This window comes from Monomorium pharaonis, chromosome 5 (assembly GCF_013373865.1).
Source record: "Monomorium pharaonis isolate MP-MQ-018 chromosome 5, ASM1337386v2, whole genome shotgun sequence".
NCBI lineage: Eukaryota > Metazoa > Arthropoda > Insecta > Hymenoptera > Formicidae > Monomorium > Monomorium pharaonis.
In genome coordinates, this window is record NC_050471.1 from 15,725,965 (window position 1) to 15,751,212 (window position 25,248).

The 25,248-nt window shown below is 39.6% G+C and overlaps 2 protein-coding genes across 5 annotated transcripts; both read right to left on the reverse strand.

Moving 5' to 3' along the window:
* Nucleotides 1-996: 996 nt before the first annotated feature.
* On the reverse strand, nucleotides 997-20,202 carry LOC118645648. 4 transcript variants are annotated; one of them, XM_036287143.1, is made up of 4 exons: nucleotides 15,755-20,202; nucleotides 2,602-2,861; nucleotides 1,770-1,949; nucleotides 997-1,485 (listed from the first exon to the last, which is right to left on the reverse strand). In XM_036287143.1, exons 2-4 carry the CDS (start codon nucleotides 2,854-2,856, stop codon nucleotides 1,456-1,458), a joined length of 465 nt encoding a protein of 154 aa, XP_036143036.1. In that variant the 5' UTR covers nucleotides 2,857-2,861; nucleotides 15,755-20,202; the 3' UTR covers nucleotides 997-1,455. The 4 variants fall into 4 exon arrangements, with proteins under 4 accessions (XP_036143036.1, XP_036143035.1, XP_036143034.1 ...); XM_036287142.1 differs by lacking the exon at nucleotides 15,755-20,202 and having other exon boundaries at nucleotides 997-1,188; nucleotides 1,455-1,485; nucleotides 2,602-3,327; XM_036287141.1 differs by lacking the exon at nucleotides 15,755-20,202 and having other exon boundaries at nucleotides 997-1,188; nucleotides 1,425-1,485; nucleotides 2,602-3,327.
* A 245-nt stretch (nucleotides 20,203-20,447) lies between these two features.
* Nucleotides 20,448-22,263, reverse strand: LOC118645765. Its single transcript, XM_036287472.1, has 2 exons — nucleotides 22,126-22,263; nucleotides 20,448-22,092 (listed from the first exon to the last, which is right to left on the reverse strand). The coding sequence occupies exons 1-2, from the start codon at nucleotides 22,261-22,263 to the stop codon at nucleotides 21,586-21,588; spliced, it is 645 nt and encodes a 214-aa protein (XP_036143365.1). The 3' UTR covers nucleotides 20,448-21,585.
* Between the last annotated feature and the right edge of the window lie 2,985 nt (nucleotides 22,264-25,248).

Sequence of the window (25,248 nt, forward strand, 5' to 3'; positions counted from 1 at the left end):
CTCCTGCCCTACCTCGGAAAAGATAGCGCGAAATAGCGCCAATAATGACGTCACATTACTTCGGTCATGACGTCAGCATTGTTTTCATAGCGCCGAAAAGCGTCTCCTCGAACAGATGCAAATTGCGCAAATAGCGCAAATAATATTTCCATTTTAAGTACTCATCAATATCAAATCAAACATTCCATGAAAAAAAAAATGATAAGAAACGATGAGAGAATTTGATGCGGCAAATATTATAATACACTTATAAAAAAAAATTATCAATTTGAAAATCAATCGTGAATTTATGGTAATTTTTTATCAATGTTTTCATCAAGGATTTATCAGTACGATACAATTCGATAAGAAACAAAGTTAGAAATGTATGATACTGTAAATAAGATATTTAAGAAAAAGAAATCTATTGTGAACGTACAAAAAACTTCTATTAATTTACTCATTCACAATTACTCATTCACGATAGAAATTAGATTATTTGTAGATTCCATAAGTTTCTATCGCCTTTCTCTCTTTCGACTTTCTTAATCACAGAAGTTTATTACGGTTTTAATTTGTCCTATCTTTGCTAACTCCTAGTTTTGTCAAGTAATCGCGAATATATGTAGCTGCCATCACTACGAGTGTAGGCGCGATGCAGCGAGAGGCGAAAACGGCGAAGCACAGGCAGCGGCGCCGCTTTTTCTTCTTCCCCCGCCGCCGGCAGCCAATGCTCGACGCAGTGGGTCGCGCTACAGCTCGAGCGTCTCGGCTCTTCGCACGGCGCGCTCTCATTTATAGAATTTGAAAAATTAATATCTCGATTATTGGTGGACCTAACCCAAGACAATATTGAACTTTTATGTTCATCTCGATCTCGTCTATCTTTCTATTACGGGATGACTTCCGGTTACATTTCACCCTGTATATGCGTATTACATAATATTCATGAATATTGAGCGACAAAATTGGCTGCCGATAAATATTTATCGTGTATGGTGGGCTTCAAGTTCAAAATACATTAATATGCACTTTATTTATAATTCAAAATTATTTTTTATGAGAAATGTGACATACGTAATTTTATTCTGTATTATGTAATGCGAGTTGTTAACATATAATTTCATCATGTTATTATAGAGAGCGGTGATTCGTCGGAAGCACTGAAGACGCCACTTACGCTGTTTTGTACAAAGTAATTGTATGTTTCTGCAAAATATACGATGCATATTATACAATGTATACAAACTGAAACCCTATCATTGACGTTCCAAAGATTGTGAGAAGTTTTAAGTGTACACATACATTTACATAAACAAAGTTTACACACAAGTTAAATATTTACATTTTTTAATATAATAAGATTAAAGTCAAGTAAAATAATAAGATAAAACAACTAAAATAAAAAAAACTAAGATAAAATAAAATAATAAGATTAAACGTACATTACAATCTAAATAGTTTTTCTTAGTTACATCATTCGCAGGTTTCTGTCCTAGCTGTGCTCTGAAATGAATTACAACACTATAAGTTTTATGTATAACATTTTGCAATATGCATGTATATGTATACGTATATATGTGTTTAACATATAATCAAATGCAAAATAGGATACTAGTTTCTAGACATTATAACATGTCACTTTTTAAAAGTAAAAATAGTATAATCTTTATTTTACGAGAATTGCATTTAACACTTTTTATCAATCAAATTCTGTTGCGTTTCCCTTCCCATATGTGTGAAATTTGTTCCATAAATGGATTTACGACAAAGCGCATATGTTACAATACCTTCTTTCTATCGAATTCGTCTATTTTTGCAATGTCACTGCTGGTCAGACTGCAATCCGAAAGATCGTCCTCACGGGCCTGTTCCTGCTCGGCGATGTCTTCGTCCACTGTTTGGTAATCTTCGTAGTACAATTCCTCGTATGATTGCTGCTCGTCGTCGACCTTTATGGAGTCCTCAGTCTCATCCATAGTTTGAATAAAAGAATAGAAATTATTAAAGTATTTTATTTTAATTATAGAAATAAGAGCTCTGGACCACAACTGGATGTGTGTGTTGATGTTCTTTTTATTCAATAAATAATTTTTTTCCAAACGTTTCGGTCTTAATTAGATCATGTTCAGTGTGACAGAATAAATATATTTAATTACGTAGTTATTATATAAAAATTATATGCTAGTTTTCCATATCCAGGTCGAATAAGAAGAGTGGTGGTATGTCATTTACTTTATGTTAGACATCGGCAAACAATTAGAGGAGTGCCCTAAGTGGCACTCCTCAAAATCGAGCTGAAATGTGCAGATAAATTCAAACATTAGTGTAAACACCATTATTTTTCATTCTTCTTGTTCGATCTGGATATGGAATATAATTTTTATATAATGACTATGTAATTAAATATATTTATTCTTTTACACTGAAGATAATCTAATTAAGACCGAAACGTTTGGAAAAAACTTATTTATAACAAAGAGAACATCAACACTGACATCTAATTGTGATTGAAAGCTCTTATTTCTACAATTGATTTTTTAATTTTTTGAACTAATTTTTAGTATTTTATTTCATTATAAATGAAACTAAATTAAAAAGTGTTGTTTTGCGTGAACTTACAAAATCAGTATTTTCAAGATCAGCATGTGAAACTTCATCATCTCTGATGAGGATAGCGTTTTCCAATCGACGTCTTTGAGGAGGTTGAACATTTTCGTCAGCGTCGTTAATGTCGAGGTCTCTTTGACGTCGCCGGTTATTTGCGTTTGCGGCTAAATATTTTATCCGTCGCTCTTTTGTACTCTTCAGAGCTCGGCTTATGGCATCCCCAAACTCTTTATTATCGGGTCTCCGATAATTCGGGTTCTGTGCCATAGCATCTGTAAAAAATATCATAAATTAAGTAAGTACATGAAAACAGCAAAAAATTGTAACGGTTCACCTTTCCCGATCGCCTCGGACAGGCTCGCCGGATTCCAGGATTCGGGAGAAGGGGGAAACCAACTTGCGTATACCGATATCAGATTAACAGTCCTTTATTATAATGCTTATTCTATCTTACATATTCCTTATGCTACCTTATGTACTACTTATGCTATGCGGGTATATACAGTAATGTACAGCTTAACCTAATGTCGTCGGTCGGACGGGAGCGCGCTTGTGCGCAGCACCTGAAACGCGGTCGCGAACCGTGGTCGCCGGCAAGAACCGGCGGGCAGGGCGGCCAAGTAACCGGCCCCGTTGAGGATGACAGGGATGGCCGAATGCCGGCAAGAACCGGGCAGCAGAACGGCCAGGTGGCCTGCTCCGTCGGCGGATACAAGGATAGCCGAATGCCGGCAAGAACCGGGCGGCAGAACGGCCAGGTGGCCTGCTCCGTCGGCGGATACAAGGATGGCCGAATGCCGGCAAGAACCGGGCGGCAGAACGGCCAGGTGGCCTGCTCCGTCGGCGCAACAAGGATAGCCGAATGCCGGCAAGAACCGGGCGGCAGAGCGACCAGGTGGCCTGCTCCCTCGGCGGACACAAGGATAGTCGAATGCCGGCGAGAACCGGGCGTCGGAGTGGTCCGGAGACCTACTCAGTCGACAGGACGGGACTGGTGCTCGATTCCGATCGAGCTCGGCTTTTATACCCGTCGGGGCGATCCCCACGCGCTCCCAGCAGCGTGGTGGGATCGGTTCCCGACGGGGGATACTAGACTTTCGGGAGGGGCGTCCGTAGACGCCGAGTCCCGTGGTGGGGCGGATGGTCGGCCCGGGACTTAGTGACGAATTGTCACAAAATAATACACAAGAAAATTAATTGAACCTTTACATGCTTCTGCAAACTGCGTTCCTTTCAAGATATGTTGGTTTTTGGTCCCTAGCCAGGTAATCCTAGAAGAGATATCTTCCTTCTCGCTAAAGGCACATTAAAAAAAATGTCCTGCGGAATCGATCGGGTTCATACCACCTAAATAAAAAAAAATGACTGACCTGAAAATAATATTAAATATTAGTAAAAAAAAGGCATATAGGTTAATAATGTCCATTCAACAATAAAAATGATATTTACCACATTGTCGTAAGTCTGTTGGTCCACGTCCTTAAAATTAATAAGGTCTTCGAGCACAGAAAAAGGGAAGCATTTCGGTGGTTGTCTTATTCGTGTAGGGCGACCCTTTCTTTGGATGTCTTTCAATATTACTTTAATCCGGCTAAAATAAAAACTCGTTAATTTTATAACGTTTTTTGTGCCATAGAATGAGATGCTTACTTTTGATTATTTTCCATTCGATCTAACTGAGCTTGAAACTTCCTAGAAAAAAAGTCAACATTATAAACATTAGAATAATAATAAAACACATAATATTTTATTAATATTCTAATGCTTTTATTAAATTCATTAAAAGCAATATTATTACCTAACCGATCAAAATTGATCGGTTGCCCTCGTGAGATCCACTCCACCTTCTTTCTTTCCCTTTTTTTGTTGACTCATCTAAAAAAAAATGAAGTGGTTGTTTGGGAAAACATTGATGCATGAAACAATTAATTATTTGCAGATAAAAAAGAAACAACGACAAAAACTTCAGGAATTGGAAGATCAACATCATTGGCAGACTCAACTAGCCAATACGGCATACGAAAGCATTTTCCATGGATTCTTGAGAGCTGAATCAAATTTAATTCATATGATAAGGATGAACAACAAAATATGCCAGTAGAACTTGAAGGAACGAGTATGTCAGTGAGAGACTCAACTCTAGAAAAAACATTTGCCAGTAACCAATACTCATCGTTTAAACATACGATATTTCGAACAACACAAATCGACAAATCTGTGAGAATAATGGTATTGTCTTGATCATTAATACCGATACAAAAATCAGGAGTTTTGTACATCAAAAATTGTAAAACATTTACAGACATTTGAGGAAGTAAGGGACCATTTTTGTATCTACCGGAGAGTTTGATTGAAGCATCATCATTTTTCCTACTCGCATTTTGTCGATGAAATTCTATGCGTCGATTAGCAATTTGCTGCAGATGCTGATGAGGTTTCCTACAACACCGACGAAAATAGGTTATATTATTTTTATAAGGAAAAGTGGAGAAAGAGTCTAGTGGACCGAAACGTTCTACATCTTCGGCAAGATGCAAAAGAGAATGAGTATTATACGTCATAAAATCAAGCCCATAAATATTTTCAGCATTATTAATAAAAATGCATAATGCTGAACGAGCTAAGGACAAATCCGAGTCTGAGATGACAAGTCTATATAAAATGCGAATACTCAGATTTAGAAGCATAAAATGCGAATACACCAATGGATGGACAATGCCTGCAAAAACTGCCGGACCACTATAACATAAAATTTGCCGTTGCTTAGTGGCTTTGAATTTTTTAAACTTGACAATTGAAGTAGGTTTTCGTGAAAATTCACGAGAACACCAATTCTTTACTGTTTCTAAATGATTAGAAAGCAATTTTGTAAGGAGTCAGTTTTACGAAAGAAGAATATTTATCCTCGATGAGGCCGGATTCAATTTTCTCCATAACACCTAATAAGACTGGATGCATATATTCATAAGGCATCTGAGTTAGAATTTGTATTGGAAGACGAGAAAGAGAACAATTACCTTCTTTATGATGTTCGCCAATGAGACATTGAGTATATTCTTCAACAATTCTAGGTCTATGATTTACTCCACGTAAAGCCATAATGCCCGGACGCACATATTCACCTACTATCCAACATTTTGAACATGGTACTCGTGCATTGTGTGCTGTGTGATTCAACATTAATGCACGAGCAGGTGTATCTGTAATGAAACATTTAAACTAAATCGTTTTTTCTCACACCATTAAATTCAATTCCATTGTCTAAGGTTTGAAGAACTTCAGAGACAAAACGTTCGAAAAAATCTGAAGGATCTTTAGGTTTACTTGAACCTTTCCAAATACCTACGATTTCTGGCTTAGATTTAGGAATATTCGCTATTTTAATCTGAATTGGCCACATTTGAATTTTATCGAAATTATCCAAAGTCGCTCCATCAGTGTTAAAATCAATTAAAAGATGTTCTGGGATTTGCATAGCAGGAGTTTTATGAAGAATGAAAAGAAGACTTGCTGCAAATCCTAAGTGAAGATATTCGCCTCCAGATACTTGTTGAAGTTCACAATGTGTTCGAGGAGTTTGAAAAAGTGATCTAACATTAGTGTTCACATTAGAAAAGCAACCATGAGACCTGAGAACTTTTAAAATTGCATTTCCCTGCATGTGGTACATATTGGTAGATGAAAAAACTTTAGCAAGCTTAGATTTAAAATGTTGTAAAGTATCACAAGCTTCAAACTCTTTTTCTTCATCCATTTGCATTCTATCTGCATCGGTATCTGAGCCAACTATGTCTTTATCATCAGATACTTCAGAAAATGAATCATTAATAAACATTTCATTATTAATCGAACTTATATTGGCATTATCCCGAACATTCAATATCGAACATGCCTCGAAAATACTTCAACATCACTATCTATATCATTTTCAACTTCAGAACATTCAATACAGTTATCTTTATTTGTCGCTGAAAGAGTAGCCTCAAGACGAGAACGTTGGCGTTTGAATAAATCATGAATGACTTTTTTACTTTTTTTTTTTTCATTATTTTCCCTTCTTTTGATCGAAATTAACGGCCCAGAACTGCACGACATGGTCGTGCACCTATTTTCATCCTACTTAACACACTTGCAAACAAAAATTGAAATAAAATTAAAAAACTACTTCACAAGCAAAAAAATGAAAAAGGAAAACAGTTCTTAATTCAGAAATAATAATTAAAGATGACAAGGAAATCACACACAATATAAATACTTGGAATGAATGAAGTAATAGAGAAAAGAATGATGATTGTATCAAAAGACAAAACAAAAAGACACAATTAATAAAACCAGCAATTACTTATATATTAATAAAATAAAAAAATAATTTATTCAAGAAAAACAAATATTAATGGAAGCGATTCTTTGTTACGGTTTAACTATGTAAATATCAAAAAATCTTTTTTACCAATTAAATGTTTTATCGCATAAACAATGTATTGTATACAATTGTAATATTTTAATAAAAAAGGTGAAAACAAGAATAAAAGGACATTCTCATTATTAAGAAAATTATTTTGAAGTATTTAACACAGTAAAAAATGATAGTCAATCATAAAAAGAAATAAGTACATGTTAGGGAAAACTTACGATGTAGAAGTAAAAGTACACTTCTTTCAACTGTGTGATTGAATATATTTCTTTTGTTACTATCTGTGACAATGTTTCCCTGTCCCTTCCTTACGAGCGACTATTCCCTCCACGTAGTTACTCGTCCTTGCGCCGCCGCGTCCTTCCGGTGCGACTGCGCCTTCTCCCCTCCTCGCACGGCCGACCCGGGTGCGCACGGGCCCTGAGTCCCGGAAATTCCTAACATACACAATGTAAACAGTGTTAAAAAATGCAAACAAAATATAAATAAATAAGATGTTAGTTGACATTTTATAACAAATTAGTCAAGTTTATGTTATACTATTACTGTGATTTAAATGTTAAAATGCAGTAACAAACCAAAAAAGTGTATTTGCTTTTAACATCCAGGGATAAAAATCATACGGAAATACTCTCACAATTAAGATTCTTCTTCCTCTTATGATTCTTCAATACTTACGGCAAATATTTATCAATTATGATAAGAAAATACAATTAAATATAATGAAATTCTATTTAAAAAATTATGCACAAATGTTGCACATTTTTAGATATATGATATGTAAGTTGGTTACAAATTAGTATAACTTTCACTCTGGGGATAAATAGATTATTGAAACAGATTATATTATTACAGTTAGAATACTTACCGCAGAAAAAATTTCGCAAAGATCTCAGAAGTAAGTTGATCGCAAAAATTTCAGAAATAAGTTGTGTGCATACGTTCACACACCTCTGTTCTTCTTTACAAAGTATTGAAAACAAAAACGCATCGTATTTGGCGGCAATAACATTGCCCTCAGTGAGGGCAACATGACGGCATAGTGAACGTACGCCGTGCTGCTACCTTCATTACACGGCGTGCGTTCAGGTGTTGTCATCGCGCAGACACTACGTACGCTTTTACGCAGTGAAAACACAGTGGCAGCATAGGGACTGCACGTAGTGACAGCACTGCGTGCCTTGTCCGTGCGTGGCACGTTTGGCTATCTTTTTTTTTTGTTTTACTCTTAAGGTGGGAATGCGTTTACGCATACCCTTGCCGCCCATGACTCACGGGCGAGGGTTATGTGGGACTCACGGGTTTGTGAGCGGGGAGGCTAGTCTTTCCCGTTCACGTGCAATACCCGTACTACCCACTAAACCTACCTCGGGTGGCCAAGTCTGCGTGTTGTGAGGGGCCCCCCCCAGGAATCGCTGTCCAGCATGCTGCCGGTGGACCCCCCCCCCGTGCTGGCGCGCCATTGGGCGACGCGAGTCGCTTTGAGGGAGCGAGGCGGGTGTCTCCGTTTACTGGAGGGCCCCGCTTCCCCGGTCGGTCCGTTGGTTTAGACCGACCCGGCCCTTACGCTGATGGGGGGGGGTCTCGCTGCTCGTCTCTCCTCCGCCACCATCACCAACCTCCCCCTTTCCGCTTTTATGCGCGGAGGGGAGGGACGGGGAACTGGTGCTGAGCGTCTCCCGGGCTACAGCGCTCGTCGGAGGGAGCAAAGGGCAGGGACAAACAGTGCCCCCGAACAATCCCCGTCACCACCTGACAGCCCGCGCTGCAACTCGAGCAGAGAAAAGAAGGAAGAGGTTTTGGGCCCGTTTTTCTCAGGGCCGAGCCCCCTCCCCCCGCGGGTGAATGTTTGCGGGGGGAGGTCCCGGAGGGAGGGAGGGCCGCGTTACACAAGCGACCCCGATCGTCCCTTTGGGCTAGCCTCCCCCCTCGCGCTTCCTGGGCGCGTCGTCATCGACGACGACGCGCCTGCACCTCTTTCTCCTCTCCCGTTGTCCGGGGGACGCCCCCGCCTTTCTCCCACCGCTGCCCGCCGTCGGCCCGAATGAGACCGCGGCAGCGGCAACCGGGGAGCGGGGGCATGAGAGCCCGATCGCATTCCTCGCCCCCCCCCCCCCCCCGATCCGGCGGGCGACCACGACGCCGGCGAGAGAGTGCACCCGCTACACCGGCGGCGGCGGCACCTATATCCAGGGGAGGAGACCCGCGGAGTCCCCCCCTCACCTCTTCTTCTTAGATACGTGGGCACGTGATGTACCAGCGCTCGTGGGGCTTCGCCTTCCTCCCGCACCTCCCTTCCGTGTGTATGTGTGTGTGTGTGTGTGTGTGTGTGTGTGTGTGTGTGTGTGTGTGTGTGTGTGTGTGCACAAAGCATTTTCTGCATCAAATTGATTTGCAACTATAAAATATGTATAAAAAAGAAAAATTTTATAATAAACATTTTCTACGTATTTTTATGTCTAAGTTTGCCAAATATAAAAAAAATTATGATAAATATTTATGGAAATATTAAAAATAAATATTTAAACTTTTATAATCCAAAAATATAAAAAATATTTCGAGTTTATATATCATAAATATGTAATGACCTGACTCTTGCTACGGATAAGCTCGAGTGGTTCGAAGGGAAAAGAAATAATTGCGGATAACGATTTGCTTTTAACGTAATAGATGACACATTTATTCTTTATCACGATATATATTTGTAACGAACCGTTCCTCCACCACCGTTAAGGCATATAGATACGAGACCGTTACCCTCCTACCTCGTGTAGTCCTCTCCGCTTATCTCTGTCTCCCCGCACATCTCCGCTCCTCTTGTCACCAAACGGGGGCTATAAAAGCCCTCCGCTGGTGATAAAAGAGCAGATCTCCCCGGTCTAACGAACTGAGCCGACCGATCCTCTCAGCGAACTGAGCTGAGCCTCCAGAGCACGCACTGAGTGTCAAACATAACCTCACCCGGTTCTCTTTGTTAGCGCGCCCTGAGCGCTTCCTCGCGCCACATAGTGAGTGGCAGACCACCGCCCCGCTCGTCATCCGGATCCCGGTACGCGCACTGAGCTACCGATCCCGACCGCACACGGGGACCCCGTAGTGAGGGGAAACCGCCGACGTGAAGGATCATCCACGCGGGATGATTCTCACCGACAACAACAGCTGATCGTCGTGGCTACTGAGCCGAGCCCCGCGCCACACCGCGCAGCCGCGCACCGCCGCGACCAATAGGAGCGCCGCACCGACCGACTCGGCGAATGGAAGCGCCGCACCGCACCGCGCAGCCGCGATCGTAGCACCGCAGCCAATCCGGCTACCGCCGCAGCCGACACGAGCGCCGCCTCGCAACGCACCGCCGAAATTGCACCGCCACGAGCGCCGTAGTCTTCGAGACCGGCCGCTACCGCAATCGACGCACCGACCGACCGGTACACGGGCCGTACGCCCGCCGCAGCCAATCCGACACCGAGACTCTGCGCGCACATGCGCACCGCGACACACGTCGCCACAGCGAATCGTCCGCGCCTTGCACAGCGAGATACTAGTTTATAAGTACTGTATATATTAGATAGGGACATTGTACATATTAGTTAGGCCTAGGATATAATAAATCTGTGTTAAACATATATCACTTGCCTCCGTCATTCACTTAACCAGCCCGCCGTCCGAACCCTGAATTGCCCGCGGCTATCCGTAGCCAATAGTATTCGAAAATTCACGGTTACATACTTGTATAGTGAAAAATTACGAGGGGACGTTCAATATAACACGCGGACGAGTTTTACTTGATTTATACATTGTAACCGTGCTCTCGAGCGACGGCCAACTTCGCCTCCGTTCCTGGTCGCGGCCTTGGTGAGCCGGGTGTCGGGGCAACCGTTTCTCGCAAGATTTTCTACCAAAAATATTCGATTGGGCGCCAGGTACGTTGAGCGTACCACTCTTCTCTCAATACGCGGGAGATTACGCTTTAATTGACCAAATCACGAAAAGAATAAGCCTCATAGGCGACCGGGCGTCGGCGGCTCCGATATCCAGCTGCTCAGCCCTAAAATGGCAGAGGGGGAGGTTCGGCGCGGGCGGATGGAATCGGGAAGGCGAGAGAACTATTGAAACAATATAAATTTAACAATAAAATTAACAAATGTATTTGACAGTAAATAATACAGAGTTAGACGGCTCTGTTATGCGGCAATGGTGACCTGCGGGCGTTACAAGCTGACGATTGCTTGAAATTACATGTCGCGAATACAGGATAATCAATGAACGGATGATTTTACATACGCGGGAATTCTCCGATGGGTTTACGCTTTTTATCTTGGTGGACGCCAAACTCCCGATGGGATAACAGTGTCGCCAAGGGCGATGGGGACGAACAGTAGCTCCGAGCCCACGCGACACGCGGCGGGCTCGTGCTCCTCCGCACGTTACAAGATCTCGCGAGTAATATGCGCGATAATTATTCTGAGCTCGCCAACGAGGCGGTACAAGACAAGGATATGAAATTAGACAAAAGCGCAATTGACAGTGTCACGTCCTGGAAGACGGACCTTCCTATTTCCGGCGTACCTAAGTCGCTAAAAATAGTGGCGCTCTCTATGCTTTTGAGGCTACCTGCTGGGCCGGCAATACCTCAGGATGTCGAGAGCAAGGATCGGTATGGGAGGGTTAGTGCGCATGCGAATAAAACAATTCTTATGATGATTATTCTTGTTTTATTTTGCTATTTCTCTTTACTGATCATTAAACTTTATTTTGCTGATCTCTTTACTGATTATTAAAAGGAGAAAAAAATAAAATAAAAAAGTAAAAAATAAAAGGGTGAAGAAAAAAAGAAGTAGTACATATGTTTGATGTTTATAATTTTATTCTGAAGTTGGGTCGGGGTTTACGAGGGAGTCTAATAGATCGTCAAATTCCCGTTGAGTTAGAGGTGAAAGAGGTGAAAGAGGGGTATAGTCCACGGTGAAGGGGAGGTCGTCCGTCGAGGTGCTGGCGTCTGATGTCTGGGGGGTGGGCTAGGGATTGGTAGTCTGATGTTCAGTTGGTCGGGGGTTTATGTCTGTAAGGGTTAATCCAAAGCAGGCTCTTGTGGTCGTGTTCAATGCCAATTGTATCTGGGGGGCCAGATGAATCAGATTAAATAGATGGGGGATATCTAGGTCGATGGAGCGAATCAAGCGTAGGATGCGCGAGCGCGCCCCTACGTATTGTTCGTAGCGCCTGAAATAACGCCTCCTCCGCGTATCGTCAGCTGATGGCGTCATCTACATGAATGATGAAAAGAAAAACTTCGTGAGTGGTCTTGAACTTAAATGAGAATGGTCGAGACCTTACCCTATCTTGATATGAGTTAGTACGCAATGGATGAACCTGCTGTTCTGAGGAGAGATAAAAGTGAATGATTTAATGTCTTATAGGAGAAAGGAGGCAAAAGGACTTTTATGGCTTGCTCTTAATATTTTATAGTTATTCGCGTAAGCCCATACTATATGTTAGCAGAAATAAGAATTTACAAAATAGTATGGCTATTAGATTTGTTTAGTCACATCGGAAGAGAAAGAGCATTCAAACGAGCTTACAAAGAAATTCAAGTTAATTTGCTTGTGGTACAAATCTATTAGGGACTAAGAGGAACTCGAGTTGGATAAGGGCAGGGGTACTGAAGTAGTGTTTAATAATTCCAGATATGTTCAGTTCCTGAATAGAGTAATAATTAAAGGTGATGCAATATGTTAAATTCGGAATGATATTCTGAATAACGATGTACAAGGATGTTTGGTAGTAATAATTCAACGAAATAAAATCAGAGCAACGTTTAATTTAACATAGTATAAAAGATTCACAAAATTATTCAAAAAATGATTATTCGTAATGATATTCAATAAGACATTTCGTTTTAATACCTGATAATATATTTCAAATCTTATTCAGCATAATAAGTTCGCTACAATGTTTGAGGTGGTAATTAAATGTAATGTTCGTTGCGGTGTAATATAACAAAACGATGGGTGTCGACGAGAGGTACGAATTCAAAATGATGAGTTCGCGAGGATATTCAATATAAAGGTCCACACCGCAGTATTCAGTATATTAAATTCAGAATAATATGCAGGGTAACAGATCCATAAGGTTATTTAATAAAACAATTTATTATAATATTCAATATGATATAACACAATAAAATTGTAACGAATTTAAGATAATTGTCGTAACAGCAATTCACGGGAAAATATTAATTAAGCTAATAATAATTTCAGCAAAGTATTTGATATAATACCCAGAGAACATTATGACGTCTTAAAGACGTCTAAAAGACGTCTTATATTTCTATAAGACGTCTTATAAAACTATCAGAAAGACGTCTTTTAGACGACTTTAAGACGTCTTATGACCCGATTTAAGACGTTTTTAAGACGTCTAAAAGACGTCTAATTTTTTTTATTTATGACGTTTTTGAGACGTCTTATATAAAAATTATTTTAGACATCCCTGGCGAAAAAATTTCTACAAAATTCTAAAAAACTACAAAAATTTACAAAAGTATTCCAATTCTGGCATTTTTTTGTAGTTTTTACAGAAAAATGCTAAATTTGAAACACACTTTTGTAAATTTTTGTAGTTTTTTAGAATTTTGTAGAAAATTTTTCCACCAAGGATTCCAAAAGCTAGGTTTATTATTTTTTATTTTTTATTATTTTAAACAAAATACTTTATATTTATATTTCATTATTTTTATTTTATTATTAAGATAAGTTTTTTTATAAATAAAAAATTTTATATTATATATTTCAATTTTATTTCATGTTTTCGTGATTGGAAATTACAGAATTTTACAGAGATACTGGATTCAGTCACATATTTTACAGCAACTTAAGCGCAACACTATTATCGTCCGGTTTATTAATTGTCAAAAACTGTTGTCAGAAATGTTGTCAGAAAGGTTAATTATTTCCAATAACAGCCTACACACGCGATACGTACGAGAGTTAAAAAGTTGTGTTGTATTAACGTATTCACACTCGGCTGCGTTACACAGCAAACCGGGACAAAACGTCCCAACACACACGCGATACGTGCAAGAGTTCAAAAATTGATACGGGATAAGCACGTCGATCGACTTGATCGCATCACACGGCAGATTTGGTTATGTGCGTCATTCGACGTCTTAAAAACGTCTTTCTCAGACGTCGTAAAGACGTCTAAATGGCGTCTCAAAGAATATGTCTTAAAAAGACGTATTTTAGACGTCTTAAGAGAGACGTCTAAAATAAGACGATTTTAAGACGTCATAAAGACGTCTTTTAATAAAGTCTCAAAGACGTCTCTTTTAAGACGTCTTAAAGATGTCTTTTAGACATGCGTGTTGTCTGGGTAATTTTAGATAAATTCAATGTCAAGAAAACAATAGGTTCACAAGAATAATTAATAAAATAATTCAGTATAATAAGTTTAAGATAAAGTCAAAGTTACCAAAGCACGAAAATATTTAATATTATACTTCGCAATAATATTTAATATTAATAAGACGAGTAATGACTCAGCAAAATATTTAATGTAATAATTTTGGAAAAATATTAAATATTATTAGAACAATTAGATTCTCAAAATATTTAATAGAGTATATTAATGAAACAAGTAATAATTTCATAAAAATGTTTAACATAATTATTTTCAATAATATCCGGGACAGTAATTTCACGAGGATTTCCAAAGCATGATTATTCACAGTACGACATTTCGTAATAAAACTTCATTGAAATGTTCAATATCGTAAATTATAATAATATTTAATATTATTGAAATGATTAGTTTTTCAATTTAATAACTCGCAAGATAATTAATAATTTTACAAAATATCACGCACAAATAATAATTAATTCCTCATCGTTGTTCGCCTTCTCAATAAAGTTAGTATAATAAAACAATGCAAATAATAATTTACAATTTATAGGTCGATAAAATATTCAATGTATAACGAGATGATTTGTAACAATGTTCAGCATCCATAAAACGAAATAGAGATTCACAAATAATGGGCAGAATAAGAGATTCACAAATAATGGGCAGAATAAGAGATTCACAAATAATGGACAAAATAAGAGATTCGCAAATAATGGGCAGAATAAGAGATTCGCAAAAACGTGCAATAAAATAGTTCACAAGTACATGCAACGAAATAATTCACAGTAATGTGTGTGATCGATCAAGATCGTATAGAATTTATTATTTTCCTTCGTTCACATCAAAATGATTATATATTATTTAATAGCTGTCAATGGTTATTTCAATTCGCTAGTTCGAGCTGTTAATGGTTATTTCATTAAAATTTGAATATTTAGACGGTGTAATTAATCATATCTTAATAGTTTCGTTGTTAAGTTCAAGTTAGGTATGATTAATTACTAACTTTTGATCGAAAGATTCTAGGCTTTACAAAATTCAGGATTATTTCTTAATTCGCGCGGATAACTTGATCGATCACGGAAATATAAGTTCTTGACACACACACACACACACACACACACACACACACACACACACACACACACACACACACACACACACACACACACACACACACACACACACACACACACACACACACACATATATATATACCATCACATACGAGATTCAAGCAATAAATTCGCAAGACAATATAAAGTCACGTACAGTTTCGAAATAATAATAACAATAATAACAATAACGATAATAATGCCTTTTTATTTAAATAAGATTGCTGGTACTTACGGATGACTCCGGATCCGCAAGGGCCACAATCTAGAATATCTTATTTCTCTTTTCCTTCCTTCCGGATTCTGATTGAGATTACTGAGACTTCGCTGATTTGCACTATGATATTTCGGACTATCACCAAGAGTGTCGCGATTACTTAAGACGGAATTTGGCGGAGTGTTACTGAAATATTGCGCCGGGACAAGATACCGTCTTTTATATTATAATGCATCTTAATTACCCGCCCCCGCACCTGCATCGGTTGCCCTAGTTTCGATGCATAGATGAGTAGGGTGAAATCGATATCAAAGCTATCAGATAGTCTAAACAATCTCAATGTCAGATTTTTTCAATGCTAAAGTATGTATCATCAATTGCACCTGTCGCGGTGCAGCATCTTATTCTTGGAAGCCTTTTAATAGAGAATATTATTTAATTCTCTCGAATCTTATTAATGGAAAACTTTTGTTTCGATATGATTTTGGGTTTGACTATGTTTTAAATTGGCGCGAATGATTTTCTCAAATAGTTACTTTTTCTCAGGCTTCAAGAGTGATGGTGCTGATACATATTATTAATTATAATGTTTCGGTTAATTAAAATTATTCTTAATTATTGTTCACAATTATATGCGATTTAACAATTTTATACGCTTTGTCGAATATTTTGCAAAAGCCTCAAAATTGTTCTTAACTTGTAGTAGAGTTTCGATATTAATATAGGATTCGTAAGATAATATAATAAAAGTGATTGTTATTTAATTAATTATATCTGTGATAATTGTATTCATAGGCCATGGAGCTAATCAAGATTAATTTTGTGAGACCTTTTACGTCAGAAAGGGTCTAAAATAATTATAAAGTTTTTATAAAGTTTTAATGTTTTATAATTAAATCGATTATAACAATGACTTATATTGTTTAAGGCTTATGCAATACTTTTTAAAGCTTTATGAAATAATTAGTTAATTAATAAAATGTAATTCTTAATTAATAAAACATAATTCTTATTTGCGCAGGGTCGGCGCAGTAATTTTGTTGTTAATTTTACTAGTCATGCCTTTAATTTTATAAGTTCTAATTGTTTATTAGCAATAAACAATTAGATAATTAATAGTTAAGTTCACGAAAGTTTGATATAATAAATTTTGAAGTAGTTATTTTAATTTGGCGTGGTAAGATTAGTAAAATTAATTTATTTAATAACAATTTTTCATTTGTTAATTAATATTTTGCTTATGTATTCTCGAGTAAAACCCTTAAATGATTATATCTCGTGAACCAGATATCGGAGGAAGGGCGGAACAATACCAGTATCATCACGAAGGCTTATATTTTCGTTTTTTGGAAGGTAGTTTTCCAATTTTGGATTGCTTATAATTCGAGGTTTAAGATATCGGATTCTAGTTTGCGCCAAAAAAAATTTGTTTTCAAGAGCACTTTTAATGGCTATTTTGATATTGTGAAAATCTTGCAGTTTAAATTTTGAGTTTCACGATTAAAATAAAATTTGTATATTTGGGTACTACGAGACGTACTGGCTCTGTTTATAGTGTTTCTATAATTTTAGGAATTTTGGTTCAGGAAATATCGAGGTTACAAAAAATTTTGCAGTGAGATTAAATATTTATAATTTTAGTTTTTTTTATAAACAATATTAATCTCGATATGACCATCATAATTACGGAAAGTAGTCATTCGGCATTTCAAGATAAGCATGAGTAGCAAAATTAAAAAGTGTCAGTAATGTAGGGCTGAATCGATTGTTAGTTAACCTTCAGTATGCTAGATGGCCTCCCGAGTATGATTCAGGAATAAGTATCTGGAGTCTTAGGCCAGTATTCATAGTCAAATCTTATTTCAAGATCGTCTCAAGCAATGTCTTAAGATGCTAATACGGCTCTGTGATTGGTTGATGGCATCTTAAGACAGTACTTAAGATGATCTTAAATATAAGACCCGACTATGAATACCGGCCTTAGGTCTGCTCAGGTTGTTATGCTGAGTCGGTTCAATCCCTAGTAGTCTGTACTTTGTCTCATAATTCAAATGGACCTTAATTCTTGTTCTATGAGTATCAGGGAAAGCCGTGGGGTTAGTAGAGGATAAATATAAGAAAAATATTGAAAAAAAAAGAAAAGGAGAGGGGTGGGAACGACAGGACGTCACAACAGAGATTCGCGATGCCAATGCGACAGATTAAATCCAATTTTACTAACAATACATTACAAATGCGCAATAATCTACAGCGCGGTTAATAACTCGCGACACGACTACAGGACGAAATTACAATTGACTCGGCTGCGGATCGGGACGCATACGTAACGTAATTGCAATACGAAACGAACAGCACGGAGCGAATTCACACGGGCGGGCGCGATCGGACAAAACAACGATACTTTAATAAATTCGTGACCCCAGTCTAAGGACCACAAGATCGTAACGAATTCGTGACTCTAATCCAATACTATAAAAGCGTAATAAATTCGCGACTCTAATGTCCGCGTTGTTGAGTCGATTCCACAACACGGAAAATGTAGTGGAAGAAATCAAACCCATCTCCGAGAGCGGCAAACTCCTTAACGATAAACTTTCCTCCAACGAAAAAACCTTGCAGGTCCACGAACGTTGGTACGGACATGACGAAGTCTTTGGTATAGGTAATCGAGAAGACTGCGCTCGACTTTCGACATATCGTAAGTTTATATATCGTCTTCAAATTGATTTTGAGAGAAAAGTATGGCGCACTTAGGTTATTTTGCGAACAACGTTGGTCAACGGGTTGTACTGAACCACACGATCGTGTATGATGAGACAATATGTGGTGGTATTTGCGGGCAAGTTTTCTTTGCATTCAAACTCTAAGCGTACGTCCACGGTTGCGCTCTTGACTGATTCGTTTTGTCGAGAACAATCGATAATCACGAACGGACCTTTATGCCGAAAATTCGCGACAGTTTGATTCGGCTCAAGGTAATCGTATGCGTAATAGGTTTTACAAAAACGTACGTACATGTCCTAGAGAATCGCTCATTTGGGTTTATCAAAATCCAAGTTCATATCGTCATACGAATAACATTCCGAGTTTAGATACAGTTTTACGTTCGTCAGTTTGTAATGATCGAATCGACTCGCGTCCTCGAGCATGACGTTCTTCCGACCAGCCTATAAAGCGAAGATAACGTACGTGGCTTCTCGAGTTGAGTAGCGGTCTTGATGGCCCATGAATATTTGGTTGTACGCTGCAATAGTGGAAACTCATACAGATCCCACAAACGAAAAGCCATGCTCAGGTATCGCCCGCTTTTCAGAGCATGCAGCATCGACAGTTTACTTTAAACAGCGCAATGTCAGTCTTTAAATCGAGTATAAAAAGCAGACAAAGTTGTCCACAAATGCTCTGATCGTAGGTTGGTAGAACGTTTGATTGTACTCGAACGTTGTTACATCCTCTCCAAAATATCGTACCAGTTCTCTAGGCGGTCTAAGATTGCCGAAACTGTCGAAATACGCGACGCAGTTTTTCCTCTTTGCGTACGCCACCCAATCAGTACCGGGGCCCATCACATCGCCTAGGTTTACGATACCGCTCCCGTTTAAACGCACACCGTTCGTCGGTAAGGTGTTACGCATAAATACTTTTTTGAAATATGGAATACGCATACGTCTTGCCAATTGCAATAATTGTACGTCCATTGTCGCACCCACAGGTATTTTTAACGTCTCTTTGATGTATTTTTTGCTTTTACGTCTTCTCCGTACATGTACGAGGCGAGGTACAACTCTCGTCCGCCTGTGTACGGGGCGAGATACATCCCGCGAACTTCCATCGCGCGATTGTAACGTTGCAGCTCCTCGAGCTGACGTCGCGCGGCTTTGTTGTTCACCGCCTTTACCACGCCGGCCGCTCCACCTATCAATGATCCGAGCGCGTCCAGTATCGATTATTGCACACCGACGCGATTACACACGGTCCCGATTGGGCACCAACCCGTTTGCACACGGAACCGATTGCACACCGACCCGATTGCACACGACCCGTTTGCACACGGACCCGATTGCGTACCGACCCAATTACACACGACCCGTTTGCAGACGGACCTGATACGACACGGACTCGATTAAATACAGACCCGATTGGACACGGACACGATAGGACACAGTCTCGATTGCACATTATCCCGATCGGACACAGTCCCGATTGGACACGGACTCGATTGGACACAGACCCGATTGGACATGGACCCGATCGGACACGGATCCAATTGCACACGGACCCGATTGCACACGGACCCGATTGCGCACCGACCCGATTGCACACGATCACGACCAGTTTGTACACGGACCCGATTGCACACCGACCCGATTGCCCACCGATCCGTTTGCACACAGACGCGATTGCACACGATACGATTCCGCATCGCAGAATAATGCAAAAACAACCTAAATAGCACAGAAAATTTAGCATAATTTTTTATAAATATTTTACACATTTATTTTTTAAAAACATTTTTTAAAAGTTATATAACCGTTTTTTATAAATTATTTAGAAATAATACAAAAATTATTATTAACAATATATAAAATATATTTTTAAAATGTACTGAAAAATATTTATGGTATATAAACTCGAAATATTTTTTATATTTTTGGATGTTCGCGACAGCGCCAAGGAGGAGGAAAGCGGTTGAGTCAATATATGTCAATTATAATTAGTTTCATCCAATGTATTTTAATGTCACACAAAAACTGAATCTATTTACATTTGATGTCGAGTTCTTAATTGTAGGCATGTTAATCGCGAAGATTATCACTCGCGCGCGGAGCGGGTAAGGTTCGCGAGACGTTTTCAGACTTGACTCCGGAAAGGATACTGCCGTTGACCTTTACTAAATCGGCGGAGTTCTCTCAAGAGAGTGACGAACTCTTCAAAAACATCGCGACGACCGAAGGGGCAAAAGGAGGAGCTCCTTTTCGCGCTCTGGAGCGCCTTTGCCATGCGCGCCTTCGCGCCTTTACCCGCGATTGGCTCTCGAGCGCATCCCGAAAGCGGCGCTACAAGAGTCAACGCGCTATGTGCAGCTCGGCAACGGGTGACCGTGTAGTGCACACAGTGTGAGCCTGTTCTTAGCGTGGAGAAAACAATGGGATTAAGCGGATAAACAATAAATATTCGTCAAGCTCACGATGTGTGCCGCCGAATTCCCGTTGCCCTCCGAGCATCGTTTTGCGTGAATCTCTTAATGTTGGGAGATTCACGCAGGGTCTTGAACATTCCCGCCCGCTTCGTCGCGCTGCGACGAAGTAAGATGGAGCGGCAGACATCTCGCTGGTGGCGCGGGTCGATTATCGATCTGCGATTGATTGATGGGTTAGGTCGCGGATGCGATTCATGCGCAGTGTCGTACTTAAGACGAGTCTGTGTTATGATGAATGAAAGACGCTGTTGACACGTGGTGGTTCATGTGCACGAAAAGAGGAGTGATATGGAGAGGGCGGAAACGCGAAGGCGCGTACACGGTAAGCTACGAGGATGCCATTTCATGGTTAACAGGTTTAGGTTGTCCAAGCGTCGACGTTATCCACCGGCAGCAAAACCAGCTTGACGAGAGGCCGTAGGAGCTCTGATGCTGTTTTGACGGTCGCTACTCGCGTGACGCCGTCCTCACCGGGGTGGAGGCTTGTGACGCGGGCTAAAGGCCATCGGCTTGGTGGAGTTGTCTCCGATCGGATGAGGCACAGTGATCCTATTTGCAGGGTATGATCGGACTTGTGCCCTTTAGGACGAATTGCAAGAGCGTGTAGGTATTCGCGTGACCACCGCTGCCAAAAGTGATCACACATCCTTTACAGGTGCTGCCAGCGAGACAGGGAAGATTCGACTGCCCTGGTAAGTGAAGGTTCCGGGATGGAGATGAGCGGACCGCCGATCAGTAAGTGACCTAGAGTGAGTGCGAATACGTCGTCGGGGTCATCGGAGAGTGGTTGTAGTGGCCTGGAGTTTAAGCACGCCTCCACTTGCGTAAGAAATGTGCTCATTTCCTCGTAGGTGAGTGTCGAGTCGCCGATGACACGCCGCATGTGGTGCTTGGTTGACTTCACCGCAGCTTCCCAGAGGCCACCGAAGTGCGGCGCAGACGGTGGGTTGAAGTGCCATCGAATGTTGTCATTAGAAGTGGCGTTGGCAATGTTGATGCTGGCTGAGAATGAGGCGCGAAAGAAGTCCCTGAGCTGCTTGTCTGCGCCAATAAAATTAGTGCCACAGTCAGAGTAAAGGTCGGTGCACAAGCCCCGCCGTGAGGTAAATCTTCGAAGTGCTGCCAGGAAGGCGTCGGCTGTGTAATCTGACACCACCTAAATGTGCACGGCCTTGGAGCTTAGACAAACAAAGATGGCGATAAAGGTTTTGTGAGCTCGCTGGCCTTGTCCTTTGCTGGTTCGAATGGAAATGGGCCCGGCGTAGTCCACTCCAGTGTGCAAGAAAGGCCACGCTGGATTGACTCTGCCTCGCGGAAGATCGCCCATGGGTGGCTGCAGAGGAGTGGCTCGCCACCGAGCGCACACGACGCATCGATGCAGCACTCGCTTGACCACAGCGCGTCCCTGAGGGAGCCAGAATCTGTCGCGAAGGCTAGCGAGCGTCAGTTGCACTCCGCCATGGAGAGTGCGGCGATGGTGTGACTCCACAAGGAGGCGAGTGAAGTGCGATCGCGGCGGGACGATCATAGGGTGTCGTTCGTCGTGGGAAAGCGGTGCGTGCCGGAGTCGACCTCGAACTCGGAGAATTCCGTTGCCATCCAGGAACGGGTTCAAAGCCGTCAACCGACTTCGACTAGGGAGTGCTTGATTGATTTTGGCGGCTGCGACTTCAGCGGGATAGTGCAGTTCTTGGACAAGTCGGAGCCACCTGTGAAGCGCTCGGTTGAGCTCGTCCGGTTCGAGCCTGGATCCGGAACGATCCGGCACCGCCGCTCCGTCCCAAGGTCGCCGCCAGCAAAGACACCACGCGGTGACGCGAAGAAGCCTGTGAAACGCGGAGACACTAGTCAAGGCGTCGAGTTCGGCGACTTCCTCGATGCGGGCGACGTGCGATGAGGCTTGGCACTCGATGATCTCGGCGGCAGTGTTGTTCCTGAGGCCGCTTTTTCTCGCGCATGCGCGACGTAGTAACGGCTAGTTCAGGAACGTACATGCTCTGACGCTCATGGCGGGTAACGATATTTGGCGGAATCTCATCAGTGACAGAGGCAGAGGCAGAGGTAGAGGCAGAGGCAGAGGTAGAGGCAGAGGCAGAGGTAGAGGCAGAGGCAGAAGTTAGGTAAGTAGGTAAGTAGATATGTTGAAATGAGTAAAATGATATATTATTTAAAACAATTAGGAGACTATTCATTACAGATAAATTTAAGATTAAAATTTTTAATGTATGGAATATTCGTTAGCTTTGTTTTTTGGTATTTCTTTGGTCAGTGTTTACTTGTACTTTTGAAAATGTAATTCTTTTGCTCTTCTTTTGAAGAAATAAATTGTTCTCCTAATTGTTTTTAATAGTGTGTTAATTTACTTATGTTTTTGAGATATTTTATTAAATAATTTTTTTTATATATTATTTATTATTATTATAAAATTTAAATTTCTTATTAAATTTCATATTAATTATTAAAATATATATACATTTTTTAAATTAATATCAACCAATTAAAATATTTCTTTTATAATGGATTTAAAGAATTCAAAAGGAGCCACTAGAAAAATTAGAAATTTTAAAGATTCTTGGCTAGATGAAGATTGTTTCAAAGGATGGTTGGCTCCTCATCCTACAGAGGATAAAGCTTTTTGTACATTATGTAACACTGCCATCAGTTGTAAAACAGATTTAGTGCGACACTCACAAAGGTCCAAACATATATCACGATCAACATGTCAAAATCAAAGCCTCGATAATAACGAAAGTTCTCTTTCGCATATGGATCAAATTAAACGCGCGGAAATAAAGTTAGCTGCATTTTATGCAGAACACAATGTCGCATTTAATACTGCAGATCATTTGATTCCTCTATTAAAAAAAATTTTTATTGATTCAAAAATTGCGCAGGCTCTTTCAATGGCTCGACGTAAGTGCACTAGTATAGTTAAAAACGTAATTGCTGAACGTAAAACGGGAAAAATTGTTAATATTTTACAAAAACAAAAATTTTTAATTTTAATTGATGAGAGTACAGATATATGTGATAAAAAAGTTTTGTGTGTTCTTGTACAATTTGTTTCGCCCTTAAATAAGAAAGTTCAAACAAAGTTATTAGCATTAGTGTCTTTAGATGCCACAGACTGTTCAGCAAACAAAATTTTCGCATCTTTTACAAAACTTTCAGAAAATAAACAAATTCCAATAACAAATATTGTTGCAATGGCAAGCGACAATGCATCAGTAATGACTGGATGCAATAATTCTTTTTTTTCTCGCTTACAATTACAAGTATCGAACGTAGTTTTATTAAATTGCATTTGCCATTCATCCGCGATAATTGCAAGTAAATCTTGCGAAAAATTACCACAGTCCTGTGAACATTTAATTCGAGGAGTTGCTACTTACGTTTCAGGTAGTGCAAAGAGAGCCGCAATTTTAGCTGAATTTCAAGAGTTTTTTAATGTAGAGAAAAATAAAATGCTTAAATTATCAAATACGCGATGGCTTGCTTTACACAAATGTGTTGTTAGGTTACTTGATAATTGGAAAGTTTTGCAAAATTATTTTAATGTAGCAATATTTGAAGATAATTTAAAATCTGCAGAAATTATTTTAACACAATTAAACGATGATTCCATTAAAGCTTATTTATTGTTTTTGAAATATTCCTTACATTTTTTAAACAATTTTAATATTATTTTTCAATCGCGCAAAATTCTAATTCATAAATTATATCAAAATAGTCAGCAAATAATTCGGCAAATTGCGACAAATTTTATGATCCCCGAGGTTTTGGAACACATCGTTACTATAAATGTAGACGATGAAAATAATATCTGACATTTTAGATCAAATACATGTAGGACCTGAATGTGAAAAACATTTGGCTACGTTATCTTTGGAATGCGCGCGGGAAATTAGGTTAAAATGCTTAGAGTTTTATAAAACAGCAATTCGCGAAATGACAAAACGTTTGCTTTACAATAATTATTTTTTTGAACAATTATCTTTCTTGGATCCTCAAATAGCTCTTTTTGATAAAGGTAGATTAAAAATTAGAGATTTAAGTAGTATTGTTGAGCACCTAAAAATAATAGAAATAGATATAACAAAATTAGCAGTCGAATGGATAACTTTACCATCAGTTTTTACCGATTTAGAGAAAAAAGAATTGGCTTTTTTAGAAATCGATGAAATGTGGAAAAAAATACTAGAATGTAAAGACTGTAATGATAAAAAAATATTTTTAAATTTAGAATTATTAGTTGATATAGTTTTAACATTTCCACATTCAAATGCCGAAGCGGAACGGATTTTTTCTATAG